The sequence below is a fragment of the Zootoca vivipara genome, chromosome 14 (genome assembly GCF_965207765.1).
Source record: "Zootoca vivipara chromosome 14, rZooViv2.hap1.1, whole genome shotgun sequence".
Taxonomy (NCBI): domain Eukaryota; kingdom Metazoa; phylum Chordata; class Lepidosauria; order Squamata; family Lacertidae; genus Zootoca; species Zootoca vivipara.
The window spans coordinates 39,862,956-39,883,211 of record NC_142597.1 but is presented as its reverse complement, the minus strand read 5'-3'; the positions used below and the strand labels follow the sequence as shown (position 1 = coordinate 39,883,211).

General features: G+C 46.3%; 1 protein-coding gene and 1 long non-coding RNA gene across 2 annotated transcripts in view; one reads left to right on the top strand and one right to left on the bottom strand.

Moving 5' to 3' along the window:
* AATF (apoptosis antagonizing transcription factor) overlaps positions 1-19,224 on the top strand; it is a 72,828-nt gene extending 53,604 nt beyond the window's left edge. The window contains exons 11-12 of the mRNA XM_035139229.3: positions 2,378-2,449; positions 17,854-19,224. Of these exons, the coding sequence (XP_034995120.2) occupies positions 2,378-2,449; positions 17,854-17,917 (136 nt within the window). The 3' untranslated portion in view covers positions 17,918-19,224. The remainder of the gene's footprint in view (positions 1-2,377; positions 2,450-17,853) is intronic.
* Positions 5,404-12,890, bottom strand: LOC148683584 (uncharacterized). Its single transcript, XR_015947064.1, has 3 exons — positions 12,762-12,890; positions 7,326-7,413; positions 5,404-5,529 (listed from the first exon to the last, which is right to left on the bottom strand). It is a non-coding gene; the product is annotated as an uncharacterized LOC148683584 (long non-coding RNA).
* Positions 19,225-20,256: the final 1,032 nt, after the last annotated feature.

The window sequence follows — 20,256 nt, the reverse complement described above, 5'->3', positions numbered from 1 at the left end:
TTGACTATCAATATTCCTTCCTGTCAGCGCCGTACGCAACTGGGATATATTCATGACTCCGCCAGAGCCCCCTGACAAGCATCGCACCACCCTGAGCTGGGCTTATACTACCTTTCTATTTTATTATTATTATTACTATTATTTCTTCTTCCTTTTAGCCAAAGGGATTTAGAACAGTTTTTGTCTGTGGGATTATGTCTCTCTCTCCCCCTCCCCAGTCCCCTAGTTATAAAAACCCTAAGAGGGGGAGGGGGGTGACTAGGGCCGGATTTAGGTTTGATGAGGCCCTAAGCTACTGAAAGTAATGGGGCCCTTTATATGTCCAGCTGTCCTTTGTCAACAACAAAGTGTTGCTGTTTTTTTGTTGTTGAATATATGCTATATGGTAATTTATGGACCTAATAGGTATCTAAAGCCATTGGCACAGGTTACCATGCAACCAGTGCATGCAGAATGTAGGCACCCTATATAGAAATGAGCAAACCGGTGATATTTTACGGAGCAGGCTAGCAGGCAGGGGCCATGACTTACATCATAGGAGCCTACACAACACAAAGGAATACAAAACAAAACACTGTTGCTGTATTAGGTTTTATTTTATTTGTTTTTTATCTTATATTTTGGAAATGTTGTTTTTCCTTTAATTTTTTTGGGGGCCCCCAAGAGAGTGGGGCCCTAAGCTATAGCTTGTTTAGCTTACACGTAAATCCGGCACTGGGAATGATGGCAAGAGGAGATCATAGCAAAGCTGCAAGATTATAGGTTGGGGATAGAGGAACTTCAGGCCCGGGGGCCAAATATGGCCCTCCAAACTTCTCGGCACACCCCTTTTCTCACGTCATGCCCCTTTGCCATCCAATTTTACATTCCCTTTGAATGCTTTTGCTCTGCTGGAACGTGACCTTGAACTCTGACACTGCCTTTTGCTTGCCTGGATGGAGGATATAAGAAGAGGGAGTATGTGTAGAAGTTGGCAGAATTTATGGTTGTTCCTCTGCCCCACGTTTGGGGCCCCAGAGGGCTGCATTTTACACACACACACCCCCGCAGTCCTGAGGTCCCATCTCCCTGGCAACATACATGGTAGTGCATAATGGTAGAATGGAGAGACAGAGAGAAAAGATAAACACACACCATAACTAGAAATGAAAGCGGAAGAAGAGCAGCGGTCATAAAGAAAGCAAAAGTGGTTAGCGGAAGAAAGATCTGGGTGAACAGGAAGGCACCCAAATTAGTAAGTGAAGAACACACCTTTTCTGGTCATGGCAATTTATTTGGAACAAAACAGACTGCGGCCCCCAGTTTGGACATGAATGCTAAGCTGGGGAGGGTGGTGGCTAGAGGAGACCAGCGAAGCAGGAGCTCTTGGTGCAGTCATGGTTAAGCTTTGAAAGCATAGCTGCCATGCTGGCTTTGTTCTGTCTCCAAATGGCTATACTGGCCGAATCAGTATAACAGTGGCTGGGGATCACAGGTGGGGAGAGTTCTGTTATGGGCGACTTCTTGCTTACAGGCTTCCCATTAGGGCATCTGGTTGACCACTGTGAGAACGGAAAGCTGTACTAGATGGTCCTTTGGCCTGATTCAGCAGGGCTTCTCCTCCTCCCTCTTCCTTTTTTTTTGAAATATTTTTCATTAAAGATTTACTTGTATTACAAAAGAACGTGCAATCTCTCCCCCCCCCCCCGATACGGTGTTGTATCTAGTACAGTGGTACCTCGGTTTACAAACTTAATCCGTTCCGGAAGTCTGTTCTTAAACTAAAACTGTTCTTAAACCAAGGTGCGCTTTCCCTAATGAGGCCTCCCGCCGCCCGTGCACTTCCACCGTTCGGATTCCGTTCTTAGACCAAGGTAAAGTTTGCAAACCAAGACACTATTTCCGGTTCTTCAGAGTTTGTAAACCAAATTGTTCCTAAACCAGACTGTTCTTAAACCGAGGTGCCACTGTATAGGGTTGAAGGGAAAGAGAGGTGGGAGGAGAATTGCTGGGGAGAGAAGGGGCTCTCTGGCCTTCCCACCGCTGCCTTTGTATGGCTGGGATCTGATGCTCTGAATCGAAACCTCACGCAAGCGCAGAGGGTGCTCCATCGCTTCGCTGCAGCGATTTCCATGAAGGCGCAACAGCTTTGTGGGAGGACAACAGCTCAGTAGCAGAACATCTGCTCTGCATGCAGAAGGTCCCATGTTTAGCCTGCAGTACAGCTGGGAATTGTTCCTCGCCTGAAACCCTGGAGAGCTGCTGCCAACCAGTGCAGGAAGTTCTGAGCTAAGCAGACCAGTGGTCTTGACTTGAGAAGAAGGCTGCTTTCTGCTTTCATTTCCTCTATCTGAATAGTTACAACGCATCCTCTGTGTGTGTGTGTTTCTCTTCTCAGGTATCACGTCCACAGCAAGCTGGTCAGCTTCATGGCCCCGATTGACCATTCCACGATGACTGATGATGCCAGGTTAGTAAGCGGTTAATTACGCTTCTCGGAGGGCTCTGTGACAGCTTGATATTGACCTGTTCTTCAGGCTGTCACCGTCCCTGGTTCTTTGTATCAGTTAGCCATTTGTCACCGGCACAATGTGGGCCTTCTGTCCTGGCCGGGCCAGATGGGTGCGTTTCACCGCTAGAATTGCACGCTGCGTTTCTCTGCGGTTCAGGCCGGGCTCTGCCCTTGCCATTTGCTGCTCAGACACTTCAGCTATATCTTGCTTTGTGTGTGCTTTAAAAAAGAAAATAGAAAATTTCCATGCAGTCAGATTGCACTGTTTTCAATGTCACCAAGAGTCTTTCGTGACATATTGTAAAGGAGAACGCATTTAAGGCCCCATCTGCAGTATAAATTTAAAGCCGTACCGTACCACTTTAGACAGCCTTGGCTTCACCCGGAGGATTCTGGGAGCTGCAGTATGTTAAGGGTGGTTGGGGAGACCCCTGCTCCCGTCACAGGACTACAGTTCCCAGAGTTCCCTGGTCTGGTTGTTAAACCACTCGGAGAACCCAGAATGCAACCTACCATAGCGTGGTAAGATTAGCACCCTCTGCCCTGCCCTCCACTGGCATGTGGCCCCCAGAAGGTTGCCTGCGAGGCGTTGTGGCCCTCGGGTTTTAATTTTTTTTAAAAAAAAATTCCACCGCAATTTTTAGCTTAGCACAGGCTTTGGTTTCACACAGACCACCCGTGGTTTTGTCCAGGCTTCCCCAACCTGGTGCCCTTCAGATGTTTGGGTCTGCGCTCATGCTTGTTTAATGTGTCATGGCATGGGGATGTGGCCTTTATCGCGGTTGCAAGAGGCAAACACGGCTACCGTTTGGGAAGCTTCTTAAAAATATAAGAAGGACGTTCCTAAGTTTCACAGGAAACTCTGTGCACCAGTTTCTACTTGTAAATGATGCACAGGTGGAATGCATAGAGCCTGTTGTCCTCGGCTGTATTTCTGGGGACCACATTTTCTATGAGGCCAAGTTAATTTCACAACGTCCAATTCAAAACTGCTCCCGGAATTTCCCCCCTCCCTTTCCTTCCATATATATATATTTTAATTCCAACCCCACCCCCCCTTTTGCAATGCAAAACCTATATAAGCATGAAAGAGGGAAGGTAATGATAACGGCACTTTCTGTAGTGCCAGTTGAAGGTAATTTCATTGTTTGCAAGTGTGAATTACGAGATTGAAAATGCAAATAATGCATTTCACAGCGGTGTGATCACGCACTGGGCTTCCCCCCCCCCCCTTCCGTCATTTTGGAGGCTTGACCCAAAATAAATAAAAACACTGCATGTTTATAGTGTGAAAAATCAGGCGCTGTGGGGTAGTGGGGGGAAACAGCAGCATGCTTACAGCCTATAAAATAAATTAATTGCCTGGTGGTGGGACTTTTGGAGGTGGGGAAGAGAAGGTGCATTGAGGATTAAGGATGCAAAAGGAGTTGGGATGCACACAGTTGTCTCCAACTCAGCAGACAATAGCTTGCAGGGTGAGGGAAAGCGCCTGGGACTTTGTGAAATAGCAGTTTGGGGTGCAGATGATGGCACAGGAGCTCTGGGTAGCCAAGGCAAGAGTCAGATATGCACTTGGAGGAAAGGGGGTCTGGCATTTCAAGGTCGCTATTGGTCTGGGATTGAAGGCATTTGCGCAGAAAGCAGCTCTTTAAGGAAAACCTTGTTTGTCCACCTGCCTTATCCTTTTGAGACTTTGGTAGTCATTGCTCTGCATAACACCTCTTGAGAACTAAAAACCTGCTCTTAAATAAACAGGTTGTTTTAGTCCCTGCACGTAGCACCACATTCTGGGCTGCTTTGGGAGGAAAAGCAGGATATAAATTTAACGTTTAAAAGGATCAATTCTGCACTTCTGTGGAATTGTGACATACGGACACCCTGGAGGCATCCAGTAATTAAATAAACCCTGTGCTTTTTTTAGGATGCCAGATTCTGTACTAGGTATATACTCTCCATGTAAAATAACACTTTGCAATGGACCTTCTCTCATAAGTTCAAAGTCCCCAAGTTGTTGCAACATCAGTGGCTACCAGTCAAAATGGCTATCGATGCTTCTAGGTACCAGTTGCTGGAAACCACAGGAGGGGTGAGGAGGCTTGCACAGGGCTCCTCCTTCCATTTGATTATCCTCCATGAGAACACAAGCCTCAGGGAGTTGGGTAAAGGTGGATAAGGATGCTCCTGGCACATGAAAGAGGACCGGGGCAAAGATTGTGCAGCCCCCCCCCCTTTCTAATTGGTCCGGAACTAGAGCAATGTTTCTAAACTTGGCAGTGCCTCTTAATGGCATCGTTAAAAGGGTTCCTCGTCGCTCCTTTCTTTATTAGCGTCTCCCTCTGTTCCTTATCAGACGGCGGGACAAACATAACTCACGGCGCAGATTTTGATCTCTAGTTAAAGAGGATTACAGCTTTGCATTAACTTGGATTGACATGGTTTATAATTTGCCCGCTGATACAGATGCTGTCAGGGACACCCACGCCATGTGCGCGCGAACATGCTCAGGCACACCTGGCGCATTGCTGTTGGGAAAGAACACTTGAACACAGCAATTTTTTTTTTAAAAAAACAACTATTTTATTTTATTTTATCCCACCTTTCATCCAAGGAGCTCAAGGTGGCGTACGTGGTTCTCTCTGTCCCCACTTTATCCTCACAACAGCCCTGTGAGGTAGGTTTAGGTAAGAGGAAAATCTAATTTATCCTCCTTCGCCCCCACTTTGTTCTTTTTTGGGGGGGGCTGCAAATACCAGGAGTAAAAAGTCTACCCCAAACAATCTCTGTGGCTTTGGGGGCACCAAGAACCCCTCTCTGCCTTGTTGTCCTAGCACCGTAAAAGGTGCCCAGATTCCATCAAATCTTATCGACCTACTGCTCGTCCTGAAGGACTTGACTCCACTGTGCTAAATTCTTCTGATTCCAATGTCCAAACTCTGGTCCACAACATCATCACCGATCGATACCACCCAGTGCCAAAACGGTGGCTGTTTTTCTGCGTTTGGGGACCTGATGTTTAGGGGTTTTCCCTCATGCCGGTCCTGCTCAAAATAGACCCATTGTTAATAGGCATGACTCATGTCAGTGGTTGAATAATAACCCAGCACAGAGAGGAAGAGTCACCTGAGTTTTCCGGCTTAGCAGTGGAGGCTGCCGCCTTTCTTTGCATAGTTCCTAATATTTTATCCCACCCTTCCTCCAATGAGGACACCATACATAGTTCTCCACCCCGTGCCCCATCCACACAACAACCCCTTGAGGTAGGCTGTGTTGAAAGATAGCCATAGGCTCGCTCTATCCACTGAGTTACGGTGGCCAGACGGTTCGGCGTTCTCTGCGGAAACTCTCGCGAAACTCTTCCTCTGTGTCAGTCACTGCCTGTCTTGCTGCGAGCTGTAGGAGGTTCTGCTAGGAAATCCGGGCATTAAAGGATTAATACGTTTCTGTGACATAAGAGTTAGCAGGGGGGAAATCTTCACAAGTTCCTAGTCTTTTACTCTGCGTACTTTGTACGTCTGGTATTAAAAACACTGAGTGGTTGGATTAGTGGGGGAATTTGGGTCTGGAGCTGTCAGTCCCACTATCTCTGCAAATTCAAGAAGTTATATTTTGAAAGTTTACTTGGGGGGTCGTTGTAACCCGCATGTGCGGCCAGCTGACCGCTTCCTTCTGCGGTTTCTGGCATTTTCACGAGTTCCACATAAAGTTCATTCTGCACTGGTGAGAAATTGGCATTATTAGTGTGGCAGCACCTATTATTATATTATACAATGGTACCTTGGCTCTCCAACTTAATCCGTTCCGGAGGTCCGTTCCAAAACCAAAGCGTTCCAAAACCAAGGTGCGCTTTCCCATAGAAAATGGATTAATGCTGGCATCCCCAAACTGCGGCCCTCCAGATGTTTTGGCCTACAACTCCCATGACCCCTAGCTAACAGGACCAGTGGTCAGGGATGATGGGAATTGTAGTCCTAAACATCTGGAGGGCCAAAGTTTGGGGATGGCTGGATTAATGGATTAATCTGTTCCAGACTTTTAAAAACAACCCCTAAAACAGCAATTTAATATGAATTTTACTATCTAATGAGACCATTGGTCCATAAAATGGAAGCAATAAACAATGTACTGCAGTCACACAATCAATCAGTAGCTGAACTGGGCTCCACAGTGTCACAAAAATAAAACAAAAAAGAGCCGCAAAAATAAAAACGCAAAATAAATAGCAAAAACAGACAGACCTCAGCATAACACTCAAAACAGAGCACATCCAGCTTCCAAAAAAAGTTCAGAAACCAAGGCATTTGAGAACCAAGGTACCACTGTATTGTATTACGTTACGTTACGTTACGTTACGTTACGTTACATTACATTACATTACATTACATTACATTACATTACATTACATTACATTACATTACATTATTCTTTGGAACTCCCTGCATATTGATATTAAGCAGATGCCTTCACTGAACTGTTATCGCCGCCTGCTTCAAAATCTTTCAGTTTAGGTAAGCCTACCTGGGCGCAATGTAATTTTACATGTATGTTAATTTTTAAAATCTGCTGATTTTTATCTATATATTGATAATTCCAATATGTTTGGAAGTCTTCTTACTGCTATATACGTATATATTGGGACGACGACAACGACGACACACACGCAATAGCTCTGTTCATAGCCAGGCCTCCCCAAAAGTCAGCTCCCCTCAAGGCTTTGCAATTGAACGGGTTGTAAATGTAGGCAATGCCCTCGCAAAGCAAAATTTCCTGGACTTCTTTGGTTATGGAAATGTCCTTTAAAAAACAAAGGCGAAGAAGTAAAATAAATAAAGCTAACCTGTTAAGAGCGGCAGGATGATTTGTTGCTTTCCCCCAGCGAGACAATTTGTCATCTCTTGCGCTGAATCTGTTGCGAAACAGTCAAGCTGTGGAAGGGAAGGAACCATTTTAGGGCTGCGGGATATTGAAGTACACAAAAAAGGACCCCCTCCTTGGCCAAGTACTATTTTTTTAAAAAAACTTTTTGTTTGTGTATGTGCTCTTTTTTGTGATTTATCTGTCCAAATTGTTTGTTCTCTCTTTATTCACCCACTGGGGAAGCCGTAACTTCATTCAGCTCTGCATAGTTGACTCTGTGCTGCTTGTGGGGCTGAATATGCTTCCTTTGCACGGTCCGTTCTCGATTTCTTGGTCACAGCGGAGAGTATGCAGCAGCCGGGCGCCAAAGCCCATGCCCTGTCAACAAGGGGGATTCCTCCTTGACCAACCCCTCTAGATTCTAAGGGCGCCATTGTCCAAGTGGGATTCAGTCGCACCCCCCCAAATTCAGGCTAAGCAATTCCAGTTGATGGCGGGGCTGGCCACTTCCCCAAAAGATGGGGCTTCTTGGGATAGATAAGGAAGGTGACAGAAAAATGAAGTTGGAAAGTGTAGGAAAGAACACACTTGCTTTGACGTAGCTGTCATCTAACCTTTTTGCAAACCGATTGTGATGAATGCTCAGTGGAACTCCCTGCCTGTTGATATAAGGCAGACGTCTTCGCTGTACTCTGTTTGGTGCCTGCTAAAAACATTTTTGTTTTTCGGGCAAGTCTACCTAGATACTTAGAACGCTGGTGCGTGTTTTAATCAGTTTTTAGTTTTTAGTTGATTTTAATTTTTTGAGTGTTTTAAATTGTTGTTAATTATTTTCTCAACATAGTTTTACCTTCTTTGAAAACCGCTTTGAGGTTTTGATTTTTTTAACAATTCAGTAGTGTATGGATGTTATGAACTAACTAACTAACTAACTAACTAACTAACTAACTAACTAACTAACTAACAGGAAGGGCCTTAAGCTTCAATTGTCACATCCTTTTGGGTATATCTTCACAGCAATATTTTTTATTTCTATTAAATAATCATCTTCATTATTATATTAATAATCTCCATTATTATATAATAATAATAATTATATTAATTGAGGTGTCTCCTTTCACTTAAACCTCAAGGCGAGGTTTAAACCTTAAATCTCCTAAAAACAGGTTTAAAACAATTTTAAAAATGTATAAAGTTGGGTCTTTATATACCTAAGCACTTAAAGCAGATAGATCCCCCCAATCACAGCTGCCAAGTCTCCCATTTTTTGCGGGAAACCCCCGAATTTCCTACCTGCCAGGGAGGCTCCATTTCGGGTGCCGCTCTGCCCATGTCTGGGCACCAGAAATCGGGTAGTGCCGGCACCGGAAGTTGCTTCTACACATGTCCAGACATACGTAGAAGCGACTTCCAGTGCCGCGCCGCTGCTGATCCCGCATTTTTCAGCGGGAGACTCGGCAGCTATGCCCCCAATCCCATTGAAGTTGGAGACAAAAATGTCTTTTCAGTTGTTTCCAGAAAAACAATTTGTGGACAGACACCTGTCGCATCTCAGTAGGGGTGCTTGTTCCGCAGACCAGAGGTGTACCTGCACAGTGGGCCAAAACTTTGCTTAAAAGAAGAAGAGAGACAGCTGATCTCTGCGCTCGCTACTACTGAGTGCAGAATTGTGGAGTCTTCTCTCAGAATCTTGTTGATCATTGCTGCTGCTGTGCTCCTAGGTTTCTGCAGAAATGGAGTCACAAAGGAATCTGGTATTTTACAAGTCTGGTTGACTGCCTTAAGACAGGTGCCCTTACATAACTGAGCCTGCCCTCTTTTGACCATGTTTCGGGGGAAGCCATTAAGCCTCACCACCATGGAGCAGGACGAAGTATATACAGGCCACAAAAGGAGAGACAGTAGATCAGGATTTCCCTCTTTGAGACCACTGGGTGATTTGTAGTTCACCAGGGAGAGTTTCTGACTCTCAATTATTTTAACAATGACAACAACAAAAAGACTTCCCCTGCCACCACTGCCCACAACCAGCCTTCGCAGGGAATTACAGCTCAGTGAGGGGAATAGGAGTCCCCCCAACAGCGGGTGGCGCTGTGGGTTAAACCACTGAGCCTAGGGCTTGCCAATCAGAAGGTCAGCGGTTCGAATCCCCACAACGGGGTGAGCTCCCATTGCTCGGTCCCAGCTCCTGCCAATCTAGCAGTTCAAATCATGTCAAAGTGCAAGTAGATAAATAGGTACCGCTACAGCGGGAAGGTAAATGGCGTTTCCGTGTGCTGCTCTGGTTTGCCAGAAGAGGCTTTGTCATGCTGGCCACATGACCTGGAAGCTATACGCCAGCTCCCTCAGCCAATAATGCGAGATGAGCGCCGCAACCTCAGAGTCGGTCACGACTGGACCTAATGGCCAGGGGTCCCTTTACCTTTAACAACTCTCAACACCCTTAGCAAACTACAGTTCCCAAGATTCTTCACGTGGAGTCAGTGCTATAACGGTGCTTTAAATCTATAGGGTAGTTGTAGCCACAGTGAACCCACCCAAAAGGGACGGTGGGGGCCGGATTAAGAGCATTCCACCCACTCCCACAACGCAGGGGAGTGGGGTGAAAGAGAAGCCATTGCTGTCCGTGGCCGTCATTTGCACAGCTGGGTAGGAAGAATCCCTTTTCCTCCTCCTCCATTTCCCACCATTGCTGCCTGTTTGAAATCCTTAGAAATCTCGATCTTATCTCGGGAGGAGACCTGTTGGAGCTCACCCTGTTACCCTTTGAGATTCCATGGCATTTATTCCACTTTTAACGTCTTTCTCCTGTTAAGTTCTGCATAGAAGCCACTTCCTGGAACTGTAGTGGAATATCGTACAAGTTTTGTGCTCGTTTCCGTGTTACTTTCCTTCCAGGAAAAATCCCGTTTGCAAACAATATGGAAATGAGTGCACCCGTTGTGTGAAAGATAGTGTAGAAATTGACAGTTTGGGAAATTAAATAGAATAAACTACCATGACGTTAAATAGAACAAACCACCATGTGATTGCAGCCTAAGAACAGGGTGGGGGGGGGGGTCCTAAAAAGTGGCTGTTGTTTTAGAGCCCCCGATCCTGACCTGGGGAGAAAGAGAAAATGCTACAGGCTAGCTTCTGGTTAATTTACGGCCTGGTATAATTGTTATCGCCCACATTCTCTGGTGTGGTTTCTATGTTGTGTGTGTGTGTGTGTGTGCCCTTTTCCTGAAGTTTTGCCTGTTAAACGAGGGTGAGATTGCCCCCTAGTGCTCACTCTCTCCTTTTTTTTATAATGCCATCTGAGATACTGAGAATGTGGGTGGCTTAAAATAAATGCAGCTGCATTTTGCCTTGTTTTGATAGTTTTTTTTTAAACCACGGAATGGTTCACTTCTACAACACTTTGCCCTGTTCCCTTTGGAGATCAAACCATCGCCAGCCCTTGGTTTTGCTCTGATCGGCATATGGGCACACAAAAAGCTCCAGGCTCACCCTGCGTTTGGAGTTGCATGTCCTCAAAATCCCATAGCAGTGGCGGGCGCGGGGGGGGGGGAGTACCCTGAATTCTGTGACCTGCATAAGTCATATGCAGATTTAGCAAAGTTGCTTTACCCCAGCTGCTGGGAATCGCAAGTGGGGAGAGTTGTAGCTGTTTGCACTTTGCATGCGGAACCCTTTGCAAGCAGAAGGTCCCAGGTTCAATCCTCAGTATCTCCAGGTAGGACAGGGATGTCTGAAAATCCTGGAGGGCCACTGCCACTCTCTGTGTACAATAACAAGCTAGATGCAGCAACAGTCTGACTCCATATAAAGCGAACTCCTATGTATCTATGCTGCGGACTAGCCGTCCATTTGGGAAGGGCCATTGCTTATTAGAACAACACCCTTGCATGCAGGAGGGCCCTGGTGGCGCTGTGGTCTAAACCACTGAGCCTCTTGGGTTTGCAGATCGGAAGGTCGGCGGTTCGAATCTGCAAAACGGGGTGAGCTCCAGTTGCTCTGCCCCAGCTTCTGCCAACCTAGCAGTTCGAAAGCATGCCAGTGCAAGTAGATAAATAGGTACTGCTGCAGTGGGGAAGGTAAACAGCATTTCCATGTGCTCTGGTTTCCATCATGATTTTAGTGATGCTGGCCACAGAACCCGGAAAGCTGTCTCTGGACAAACGGCGGGTCCCTCAGCCTGAAAGCGAGATGAGCACCGCAACCCCATAGTCGCCTTTGACTGGACTTAACCATCCAGGGCTCCTTTACCTTTGCCTTTATGCAGAAGGTCCCAGGATCAAACCTCGGCCTGTCCAGGTTGGGCTGCAAAAGACCCCAGGTCTGAAATCTTGGAGGGCTGTGCTAACTGGATGAGGCAACTTCCTGTACTGCTACGACTGGGGGCACCTGATTCCCTTCTACACCAAGGGTACCCCTCCCCCCCCATTTAAGTGGGATGGGCATGCGCTGACCTAGATTCTTTTTCCTAAATCAGGGTGGTGTTTCTTTCTTATGCAAATATCCTAATTACAGCGCATAATATTTATAGTCTCCCAGACCTCACACTCAGATTTGATCTCGTTCTACCTCCTCTCAGTTTCCCTTTGACTTTTTAGGGGACAGGCTTCTGTCTATGGGAGAGGTGCAGAATTCCTGCTGCAAACTGCATCTAGCTGGCGCCCTGCATTCTAAGGTAAAAGATAAAGGGACCCCTGACCATTAGGTCCAGTCGTGACCGCCTCTGGGGTTGCGCGCTCATCTCGCATTATTGGCCGAGGGAGCCGGCGTATAGCTTCCAGATCATGTGGCCAGCATGACAAAGCCGCTTCTGGCAAACCAGAGCAGCACATGGAAACGCCGTTTACCTTCCCGCTGTAGCTGTACCTATTTATCTAGTTGCATTTTGACGTGCTTTCGAACTGCTAGGTTGGCAGGAGCTGGGACCAGGCAATGGGAGCTCACCCCGTCACAGGGATTCGAACCGCCGAACTTCTGATCAGCAAGCCCTAGGTTCAGTGGTTTAAGCCACAGCGCCACCTGGGTCCCTTACCCTGCATTCTACCCCCCCCCCCAAAGAAACCCCGCTCCCTTTTCTAACGAAATACATAAATAATAAAGCTAAGGTACTCACGTGTTTTATGGCAAACGGCCCGTAATCACTCGCCCCCCTCCACACTCCATCCTTGCTCCAAAGCAAGGTTTTATGATAATATAGTAAAAATATTAAATTAGAAAATGCCTCACTAAGGGTGATAAAACCTTACTGCGGTAGAAATAGGTAATTATCCCCAGCTCAGCCTAAAATGACAGTTTAACAGAAATAAAAATGTTACTGCTCATTACTTGATTTTTGTAGGTTGCAATAAAGGGTAAGTTAAACTTTAATTCAGGGGAGACCCCTGTTTCGACCCCACACCCTCCTGCACGCTCTTACCTTGGGAGCGAGCGCTATTAATTACTCGCTAGATGGGCCACTCCTCGGCGCTCGGCTAATTTGAACGCCCTCCGTGTTTTCCGCAGAGCCTTTCGGGCAAACTGTCCAGCCAGCCCAGATTGATGCTCTTTCCCTCTCTGGCTTCTGGTCTGACTATTAATAGAAATGGCCTCTCGAGTCGCACGTTAGAGGTGCAGCATTTTGCCATGTGCTTGACCTTAAGGCTGTGCGGAAAGCTGCTCTCCTATGGTTAAATCGAAAGCTAGTGGAGCAGGAAGATGCCATTGAGCTCAGGAATGCCGACACTGACCAGCATTGGCTCTCCAAGGTTTTGGGCAGGGGAAATTCCCAGCCCTGTCAGAAGACACCGGAAGTAGAGCATGGGGTCTTATACACACACAAAGCAGGTGCTCTACCCCTGAGCTTCAGCTCTTCTGCTAAAAATAAAACGATAAATAAAAATAAAATGATAAAAATTCCAGTCCTCATCGTCTGAGCTAATAGGAACATAGGAAGCTGGCTTAGACCGATGGAGACCATTGGCCTGCTCAACTTAGTATTGATAGGCCACGCAGTAGCCCAGGCTTCCTCAGCCTCGGCCCTCCAGATGTTTTTGGCCTACAACTCCCACGATCCCTAGCTAGCAGGACCAGTGGTCAGGGATGATGGGAATTGTAGTCTCAAAACATCTGGAGGGCTGAGGTTGAGGAAGCCTGCAGTAGCCGTTAGGAGGGTAACCCTAGATCAGTGCTTCCCAAATTTGGGTCCCCAGCTGTTTTTGGGCTACAACTCCCATCATCCCTAACTAGAATCATAGAATCATAGAGTGGGAAGAGACCACAAGGGCCATCCAGTCCAACCCCCTGCCAAGCAGGAAACACCATCAAAGCATTCTTGACATATGCCTGTCAAGCCTCTGCTTAAAGACCTCCAAAGAAGGAGACGCCACCACACTCCTTGGTAGCAAATTCCACTGCCGAACAGCTCCTACTGTCAGGAAGTTCTTCCTAATGTTTAGGTGGAATCTTCTTTCTTGTAGTTTGAATCCATTGCTCCGTGTCCGCTTCTCTGGATCAGCAGAAAACAATCTTTCTCCCTCCTCTATATGGCATCCTTTTTTATATTTGAACATGGCTATCATATAACCCCTTAACCTTCTCTTCTACAGGCTAAACATACCCAGCTCCCTAAGCCGTTCCTCATAAGGCATTGTTTCCAGGCCTTTGACCATTTTGGCTGCCCTCTTCTGGACACGTTCCAGCTTGTTTGTATCCTTCTTGAACTGTGGGGCCCAGAACTGGACACAGTACTCCAGGTGAGGTCTGACCAGAGCAGAATACAGTGGTACTATTACTTCCCTAGCTCTAGATGCTATACTCCTATTGATGCAGCCCAGAATTGCATTGGCTTTTTTAGCTGCTGCATCACACTGCTGACTCATGTCAAGTTTGTGGTCTACCAAGACTCCTAGATCCTTTTCACATGTACTGCTCTCAAGCCAGGTGTCTCCCATCCTGTATTTTTTGCCCAACTGTAGTACTTTACATTTCTCCTTGTTAAAATTCATCTTGTTTGCTTTGGCCCAGTTGTCTAATCTGTTAAGGTCATTTTGAAGTGTGATCCTGTCCTCTGGGGAATTAGCCACCCCTCCCAGTTTGGTGTCGTCTGCAAACCTGCTCAGGATGCCCTCAAGCCCATCATCCAAGTCATTGATAAAGATGTTGAATAAGACTGGGCCCAAGACAGAACCCTGTGGCACCCCACTAGTCACTACTCTCCAGGATAAGGAGGAGCCATTGATGAGCACACTTTGGGTTCGGTCAGTAAGCCAGTTACAAATCCATTGAATGGTAGCATTGTCTAGCCTGCATTTTACCAGCTTCTTTACGGGAATATCATGGGGCACCTTGTCAAAGACCTTGCTGAAATCAAGATAGGCTACATCCACAGCGTTCCCTTCATCTACCAGGCTTGTAATTCTGTCAAAAAATGAGATCAGATTAGTCTGACATGACTTTTTTTTCAGAAACCCATGCTGACTTTTAGTGATCACAGAGTTTCTTTCTGGGTGCTCACAGACCGTTTGCTTAATGATCTGCTCTAGAATCTTTCCTGGTAGTATTGATGTCAGGCTGACTGGGCGGTGATTTTTTGGGTCCTCTCTTTCCCCCTTTTTGAGAATAGGGGCAACATTTGCCCTCCTCCAGTCTGCTGGAACTTCGCCTGTTCTCCAGGAATTTTCAAAGATTATTGCAGGACCAGTGGTCAGGGATGATGGGAATTGGAGTCTAAAAACAGCTGGAGAGACTCAAGTTTGGGAAGCACTGATCTAGATAGACACACAACTCCATAAGCATTTTAGGTACACAAGCATTTGAGATTTGGTGTCTTGTGCCTGTGGCTGCGACTCTCCAGGAATCCTGGAATCTGTTTTGGTTGTCTCACTTGCTGAGCAGCAGAGATTTGAAAACTTCTCAGCTGAGTGTGTTTGGTAAGTGTTATTTACTTCGTAGCATCTGATCATGACGTTTGTTGACATCAAATTTTCTCACCCTCGTCTAACCCAGCCATGAGGATTAGCAACTTGACCATGTGTAAAGATACAGGATTTCTGAGCTTGATGGTGGTCGTGTTAATATACACAAATTCTGAATACAGTGGTACCTCTACTTACGAATGTTTCTACTTACGAATGGAGCTCCGTCCGCCATCTTGGATGCAGTTTAGATAGGATTTTTTCTACTTACAAATTTTTAGATAGGGTTGCTTTGACTTGCAATTTTTTTCTCCCAATGCATTCCTATGGGATTCGACTTACAATTTTTTTCGACTTACAAATGCATTAAATTCATAAGTAGAGGTACTACTGTATATGCTGTACACACACACACACACACACAATATACTAATATAGATACTTTTGGTTGTTCCTTAGCTGAATCTTTCTATTGTCGCAGGTTTCAAATATATGAACTTTTATATTTATTTATGAATCATAGCCTAATTTTGTCTGTGTGTGTGTGTTTGACAAAAGTTGTCCTGTTCCTGTTATCAACACCACTGTTGATAGTGGGCCCTATTAATTTGAGTCTTTTGTTGCTGGGCTGTTTTCATTCCCCCCTTCCTTCCCCCTCCGGTTCTGTGTCAACCTCAAGGAAAAAAGAACAACATATATGAAAACTAAATTATAGTCCCACGCAGCCTGCCTGATTGAATCCTCCTTACACCACCGCGGTCTCATACATCCTATTAAAATATTCAATCTTGTTCTCTTCCTTGAAAAGCCTTGTATGGAAAGGGCAAACTTATAGGGGGAAGGAAAACCTCATTCCCCAGAGAGATGGAATCTAGCCCTGGCGCAGTATTTACATATTTCTGTGCCGCAAGAGAGGGGCACTACACAACGTCTCCCTAGCCCTCGTGTTTATTAATAAAGATTGCCGAATGCATTTTTAATTATCTCGCAGCCTTTTCATTTGAAGCCGTGGATGATGGTCGCAGCTTGCTTCTTCCAAATTGACCTTGAAAAGTTGCTTTCTCTCCCCCCCCCTTTCTTGCCCCTCCTTTCCCTTAACCCTCGTGTCACCTCAGAACTAGACCGCTGCAGCACTCTCCTCCTGGGGCACCCCTTGAAAGCTGCTCAGCTGGTGCAGAACATTGGAGACTCCTCCAAACAGGGGTGGCCTTGCACTGGTGGCTCGGCATCTGCACATGCTCTGTGTCTTTCCCCAGGAACAGACTCATTCCCTTCCTGTGTCCCTCTTGCCTGCAGGCTCAGGTCGCCTTCAGAAGACCTGCTTGGTGTTTGATCTCCCATGTTCCCCCCCCCCCCCAGTGTTGCCCTCCCAGCAGTGTCACCAAAGTTACAGAACTTGGTTTCCTGGGAGGCTAATATTGCAGCTTGCTAGTTTTTAGAGAATGGGTCTGGCCCATTAGGGTGAATGGGGCTCTGACACCCCCAGCCTTGAGTGTGGCCAGCTCTCATCTCTGTGTCTCCTTACTTGCAGGGAGTCAAGGGGGTGGCCCTGGCTGGCAGCTTCCTCCTCCTCCTTAGCCCCAGTGTTGCCCTTACAGAGCTCAACAGGGGGGGGGGGGAGACAAAACTAGAATTCTTTGCCCCCAGCTCTGCTTGTCATTGACTCTGTGGCTCCAGCGATGGTTGGACTCCCAGCCACTAATGTGTAGGTCAGTGGTTCTTAGACTTTCCCCCCGGGCCACCCTTTCAGAATAAACATTTGCTCGCACCACACCGAATGTTTAATTGATAAGAAATAACATTGGGAAATGAAAAGGAACATGGCCATCTCTCATGGATACTTTAGCTGAGATTCCTGCATTGCAGGGGTGTGGGTGTGTGTCCTGGAGCAGATGACCCTCTGGGTCCCTTCCAAATTAACAATTCCTTGATTGATAACATAGCAAACAACTACGGTCGTACTTTGGATCCCAAATGCCTTGGCTCCTGAACAAATTGGCTCCCGAACGATTGAAACCTGGAAGTGACTGTTCCGGTTTCCAAACAATTTTTGGAAGCTTCCTGCAGCCAGTCAGAAGCCGCACTTTGGTTTCCGAACGTTTTGGAAGGTACGACTGTACTTTATAATATCACCATGGGACACCCAGGAAGGATAAAACAACGCAGCTTCATACCATACCATACTATACTATATACAACATGTAAATGTTCAAATGTTTCTTTGTCCTTGGATCTTCCTGCCGCGCTTACCATCCTCTCCTCCCTCACCAGTGTGGCACACCCCATCCTTTGAGAACCACTGGCGTAGGCGGATGCAGCCACATTTCAGAGAGCGCTTGGGGTCCATTGAGTTGTATGTTTGTGCTTATAACTGCTGGCTGCTTCCAGCGGGCAATTTTGGATCTTCCATTAGCCTATTTTGTTGCTTGGTGGTCCTGACATAAACGAAAGTGTTGTTGCTTGAAAAGTAGGGTTTTCTTGGTCGCTTGCGATTTTCAAAGGTGCCCCCAGTCTCCAAAAGGCTGTGGGACTCGTGTTCAAAGCTGGTGAATGAAATTGAATAAAACGGTTGTGCTTTTCTGTTCTCTTTCTCCCCCCCCCTCCTCTCCCACCCAGAACGGAACTTTATCGATCCCTCTTCGGCAAACGGCCACATCTCGAAGGAGGCGACCACACTTAGTGGTGGGTGTTGTGCTGCCACAAGCTCTGAACCTAGGAGAGGGGAACGTCCACCACATTCGGACACTATCCATCGCTCTGCAACTTCTCCTGCTCCCTTCCCTTCGTCCCCAGTCGATGGAGCCGTCGTTTCTTGAGCATAACCAGGAGCACCCACCATACTTGATGCAGTTGAGAAGCCCCCAGAGGTATCTCCACTTCCTTGGAGTTGGAATGCTCCTGGAAGCTAACCTCAAGGCTCACCCAACGCACGACGACCTCAGCAAAGATGAGTTCACATGGAGAACTGCGTTTTGGAAGCGTTGGGCAACTGCTCTGCCAAACTGTGCTTTCCCCCCAAGTAACCAGCCACTTTAAGGGCCTATGAGCAATCTGGAAGCGTGAGAATAACTTCAAAGTTTCACGGTAACCATCTCTGGGTCAAATCCGGATGAAAGCAAACCATCGCACCCTGGTTCTCTGTACGAAGGACACTTCATAGGGGACCTTTTTAGCATCATGTGTACTTGGAACTCCTTGACGGTGGTCAGAGACCCTGTGGAATGAAATCGGAATTAAAGAACTGTGTGTGTGTGTGTGTGTATGTGTTCCTGGGGAAAAGATTAACAGAGGGTACAGCACAACCGTGTTTGTTAGTGACACACCCTTGAGCGGAACTTGACGTCTGTAACTATCCAATCATCTCTGTTCTAAGGAGACGTGATTTTAAAGTGGGAATTAAGGAAATAGAACACCAGAATAGTTGCTTATGGTTATGCCCTAAACCACCCTCTCTTCCTGCCTTTGTTTGCCAGAGCAGCTGGGGCTGATGGGAATCGTAGTCCAGAACTTCTGGAGGGCAACCAGGTTGGGAGTTAGCCAGTCCTCAACTCTCGGGAGGTCTGTTCTCAAATATGTGTGGCCCCATCATCTGAGTGGTGGCTTCCAAGGAGACCAAAAGTGGGAAGCAACCAATGGAATGCTTTTGGTGATTTCTACTCCCCTAAAGTATTTAATTATTTTTGCTGATGGGGGGTTTGTGGATTGCCTCTTCTGCCCCTCCCCCAGTTGAGAGATGCTCTTTGTTAGATTTACACCGGGACTAACCTCTACAGAGAGAAGATGATTCACTTGTTTTTATTCAGAAGGTCAAAAAAGCTGGAAATTAAATCCCTATAAAGTGGATTTATTAGCCTGCTGTGATCAATCGCCGATGGAGATTATCTTGCATAAGTATCATGTGCATATGTATGTTACCTGTATTGATTGCCGGAGGTGTTGCCTCTGCAACCCCCCCCCCTTTAAAACTGAATAAAATAGCTTTACAGAGCTGGCCACCTCATTTATTTATTCAAAATGTTTCTAGGCTGCCTTTTTTTAAAATAAGGGTGAAATCCTCCCCCCCCCCCATACAAAAGACAAAGCAACTATTTGTTTATTTTGTTTAACGAAAGGTATATATGCCTCTTGAGTGCAAGGAAACCTCTTAAGGGCATACAATAAATATTAAAGTTTATCCATAAAGACAGTAAAAAATAAAAAAAATAACACTATGTCGTCCCATTCTAATGTAATGCAGTCAACACTCAGTATTTCTTTGAATGATTTAAGAGTAGTGGGACAAAACAGTTTAAGAGAAAATGAAATAAATGGGGATTTGGTTGGATTTTTCTCCCTCTCATAGAATATTAGCACTCGGGGGGCATCCAATGGAGCGGAATGTTGGAAGAGTCCATACAGACCGAAGGAAGTCCTTAACGCAGCACATAGGCTGTGGAACTCCCTCCCACAAGAAGTAGTAATGGCCATGAGCTTAGAGGTCTTGGGCAATTTCACTAAGGATGAAGGCTATGGGTTTCTCCCCACAATGTTCTGCCTCCGAATGCCAGTTCCTGGAAATGGCAGGTGGGGAGAGCACTGATAAGTTCATGTCCTGCTTCCAGGCTCCTTGTTTGACCGCTGAGAAGAGGATGCCAGGCTAGAATGGCCTTGAATACAGCAGAGCTGCTCTGGCGCTCTTCAAAGCCAGCCTTGAAGGAACCGGTGCCGTTTTCTCTTCAACGTGGGGCTCTCAACCAGAGCCTTGGAGGTCCAATGCAACCTGAAATGTGCTGGGGCTGATCTGTTCGCAGTTCATTTTAGCTGCTGAATGTATTTTATTTTTAAACATTTCTCCGCCATTTCTTCTCCAAAATCTCAAGGCAGTATACTCCTCCTCCCCACCAAACAGTGTTGATGGCGGTTGACAGTATTGCAGTATTTCTGTATTTTTTAATTGATTTCTTTTTTTTAAAGCCTAAAATGAAGACAGGTAAGGCATGACTAAAAACTACCAGCAAACACCAATTTCAACAACAGTGG